This window comes from Poecilia reticulata, linkage group LG16, assembly GCF_000633615.1.
Source record: "Poecilia reticulata strain Guanapo linkage group LG16, Guppy_female_1.0+MT, whole genome shotgun sequence".
In the NCBI taxonomy this organism is placed as follows: Eukaryota; Metazoa; Chordata; class Actinopteri; order Cyprinodontiformes; family Poeciliidae; genus Poecilia; species Poecilia reticulata.
Genome location: NC_024346.1, coordinates 1268850 through 1272230, shown reverse-complemented (window position 1 = coordinate 1272230; position 3381 = coordinate 1268850). Strand labels below are relative to the sequence as shown.

The following is a 3381-nucleotide window of genomic DNA, read 5'->3' as shown; positions in this document are numbered from 1 at the left end:
GTGTCATGTATGTGTCATGTATGTGTCATGTATGTGTCATGTAAGTGTCATGTATGTGTCATGTAAGTGTCATGTATGTGTCATGTATGTTAAAACTACAAATGTTGGTGAGAAACTGATATTCTGTTAATTTGACATTCAGATGCTGGAAAAACTCCAGTTTTTTAAGGTTTTGTTGACTCTAGTGGCCTTTATTTTGAAGTAGTTAGACAGGAAACAGGGCAATGAGAGAGGAGAGGGGGAATGTCGCCAGACCGGGAATCAAACCCGTGACCACCGGCATGAGGACCAAGACCTCAGTATGTGGGTTGTGCTTTGCCCTGCGCCGGCACAGGAATCCAAACTCCAGGTTTTTGAAAATACAAACCATATTTTGACTTTATTCTGCATGTTTTACTGATTCTTGTTATATTAACATGTAACTTTTGTAGACTTAACATCATCAGTGTGATTCAGCTGTGAACTCAATCGCTGTAAATCTATCGTTTTCACAGGGAACCTCCGGGAACCACAGCTTCCCGGAGGTTCCTTGAGTTTTCCTGTAAAAACAGTTTTTTACAGTGCAGGGTAGAGTCAAAAGCAGCTGAGTTTTCTCTGACCTTTAACCTCCAGATGTCGGCCGGTTTGAGTTGTTCTGGTGTAAAGTCAGCACAGCAGCGTTGGGGACGTTCTCCGGTTTTGGCTTTGCCTTCGGGAGCGTCGGGCGGATTCTTCCGCGTCTCCGTTCGTCTGCAGAGCAAACCGTCAGTGACGAAAGGTGCGGATGACAGATGACACCTGCGTGTTCCTGATTGGCTGGTCGGACTGGATCTTGCGGTTCTGGCTCTGGTCCAAAACGCTGCTGGGTTTTCACCAATATAATCTTCAGAACCTTCAGGTCCTGGCTCAGTCTGACTGGATTCCTTTGGCTTTCCGAAACAAGCTCCCACATGGCGGCGGCGGCTGATCCGCTGCCTCTGATGAGGAGGAAATGCAGCAGAAAACGGATCCAACTCAAAGTTCCTGCTTCGCTCAGGAGTCCAAAGCAGGACAACGTCCAGAAATCCATCAGGTTTATGTCCAAAACCGCCACACGCTGGAGTTCAGTTGGGTCCGAGTTCTGGTTCTCAGGACGAGCTCATGTGGTGGTGGGAAAACCTCCGACACCAGCAGGTTCTGACCCGGCTGGTGCGCTCACAGCCAGGATTCAGTTCACGCTTTGACCCGCTGCCCTAGTTTCCATCAGAGGAGGTGATGCGACGCTGACTGCTGCAGAGAATGTTCAACCTTTTTATTACATTTTTAAGATTAACTTTTTGCTCCTTTTATTTTATTGATTCAATAATTATTTTAAAAACTGGTGATTCCATTGAAAGCAACTAAAAAGTTGGATTTTATTTTAAGACTGAAGACACAGAACAAAGTGAGCGATCCGGATCCGGATCCCTTTTCCTCTTCATTTATCGACCGTCGGCTAAAAAACAGATTTTTTATCATGTTATTCCTGAACAGGAAGTTCAACACTTCAAGGCTCACTACTGACACCTGCTGGTGCATTGAAAGAGTTGCAGCCTTATTACTGAAATAAATCCATCCATCCATTTTCTTTACACCCTTGTCCCTCAGGGGGGTCAGGAGGTGCTGGTGCCTCTCCAGATAACGTTCCGGGCGAGAGGCGGGGTCACCTGGACAGGTCGCCACACACACTCACACCTAAGGGCAATTTAGACAGACCAATTAACCTGACAGTCATGATTTTGGACTGTGGGAGGAAACCGGAGTACCTGGAGAAAACCCACCATGCACAGGGAGAACATGGAGACTCCATGCAGAAAGACCGGGAATCAAACCCAGAACCTTCTTGCTGCAAGGCAACAGCTCTACCCACTGCACCACTGTGCAGCCCAATAATTAATCTGCTTGATCGAATCGATTTATACTGATTGACCAGGAAAAGGTTCGTTTTCTTTATTGCAACTGAAAACATTTTAACAGAAAATCTGAGTTTACAGGAAATTATTTCTAAATAAACAGAATATGCGTCTAGATTCCTGCTGTTTCTTCGTTATATTTAACTTTTCTTCTTACCAGCAGCTTAAAAAAATACAAAGAGCCTGTAAATCTGTTCCTGCCTGTTTCCAGTGATTGTTTATGTTACGCTGGGATTCGTATGTTAAACTCTTTATATCAAATGACTCAGAAAACATTTCATTCCCCTTCAGCTCGTTGCGTCGTTTCCTCTTCCCAAATGTTGGTTATTTTAAGCTGCTGCTTGATAATCGTTTTTATTTTTGTCGTTAAATACGCACACAGCAGCTCTGACTGTCGGAACGATGGCTCCACTTGAAAACTGCCTTGTTTTTCACATAACGCATGAACCAATTTCTACCTGAATGCTTCTAAACGCTGAGCTGCAGTCGGCCTAATTTAACATGCAGAGAGGAGTTACTGGAAAAGCACATAAAGCAGGAAGTGAGAGAGAGAGAACAGGAAGTTACATCACCACTGATGAGGTTTGTGGCAGAGCGACCAGCAGCAAAGAGTCTGAAGTCAGGATGGTTCCTGGAGGCGAAAAGGTTTTCTGGAGCTTCATGTTCCTGCTGGCAGGTGAGAAGTTTCATCTTCATCAGGAAGGAAAAAACCTGGAAGCAGGAAATTAAATCTGCTTAAATAAAGTTTTACTCCTTCACCTCTGGCTCTGAGTCCGGATGAGTTCGGACAGAAAGGTGAAAGTTTTGCAGGTTTATAGAAACTTGTGTTTGTAGTTTCTTTGGTTTTCATGCTGATTCTTCTTGTCCTGAAAGAGTCACATCATTATTTAATGCTTTTACTTTGTGTTGCAGAAAATCAGAACGACCCGATTAAATGAAGCATCATTTAAAAAACACATTTCAATATTCTGCTGTAAAACGATGAACTTCTTTAAATTTACATTTTAATTTTGCATGACACACCAGGAACATGTTTGACGCATTATTCAGAAAGTCAGTGTTTGTAGATCAAATCACTGACGTCATACAGTAAATTATTAGTATAATGTTGGATTCCTGTCAGCTGTTTGCGCTGGAAATGTTAAAATCTGATTTTTACATCGAAAGAGTGAAATTACTGAGGAAAACACAAAAAACTAATTATTAAAAATACAGATTCAAAACGCAACACAATCCAAGAACCTGAAAAATATTTTTTCCCTTCGTAAAACAAAACTGCTTTCTTTAAAACACAGAATGAGAAACGCTGAGGCAGCCGGCCCAATGTCCACATATTCACTAATGCAGTGAATTTCACTGAAATACACTGAATTTCAATGTATTTCAGTGTATTTCAGTGTAACTCAGAGAATTTCAATGTATTTCAGTGTATTTCAGTGTAACTCAGAGAATTTCAATGTATTTCAGTGTA

At 42.3% G+C, this 3381-nt stretch overlaps 1 protein-coding gene across 1 annotated transcript in view; it reads left to right on the top strand.

The window, feature by feature from the left end:
* The first annotated feature begins 1823 nt into the window (after positions 1-1823).
* Positions 1824-3381, top strand: part of LOC103477534 (uncharacterized) — a 15043-nt gene continuing 13485 nt past the window's right edge. Inside the window, exons 1-2 of the mRNA XM_008430693.2 lie at positions 1824-1936; positions 2293-2586. Of these exons, the coding sequence (XP_008428915.2) occupies positions 2412-2586 (175 nt within the window). The 5' untranslated portion in view covers positions 1824-1936; positions 2293-2411. The remainder of the gene's footprint in view (positions 1937-2292; positions 2587-3381) is intronic.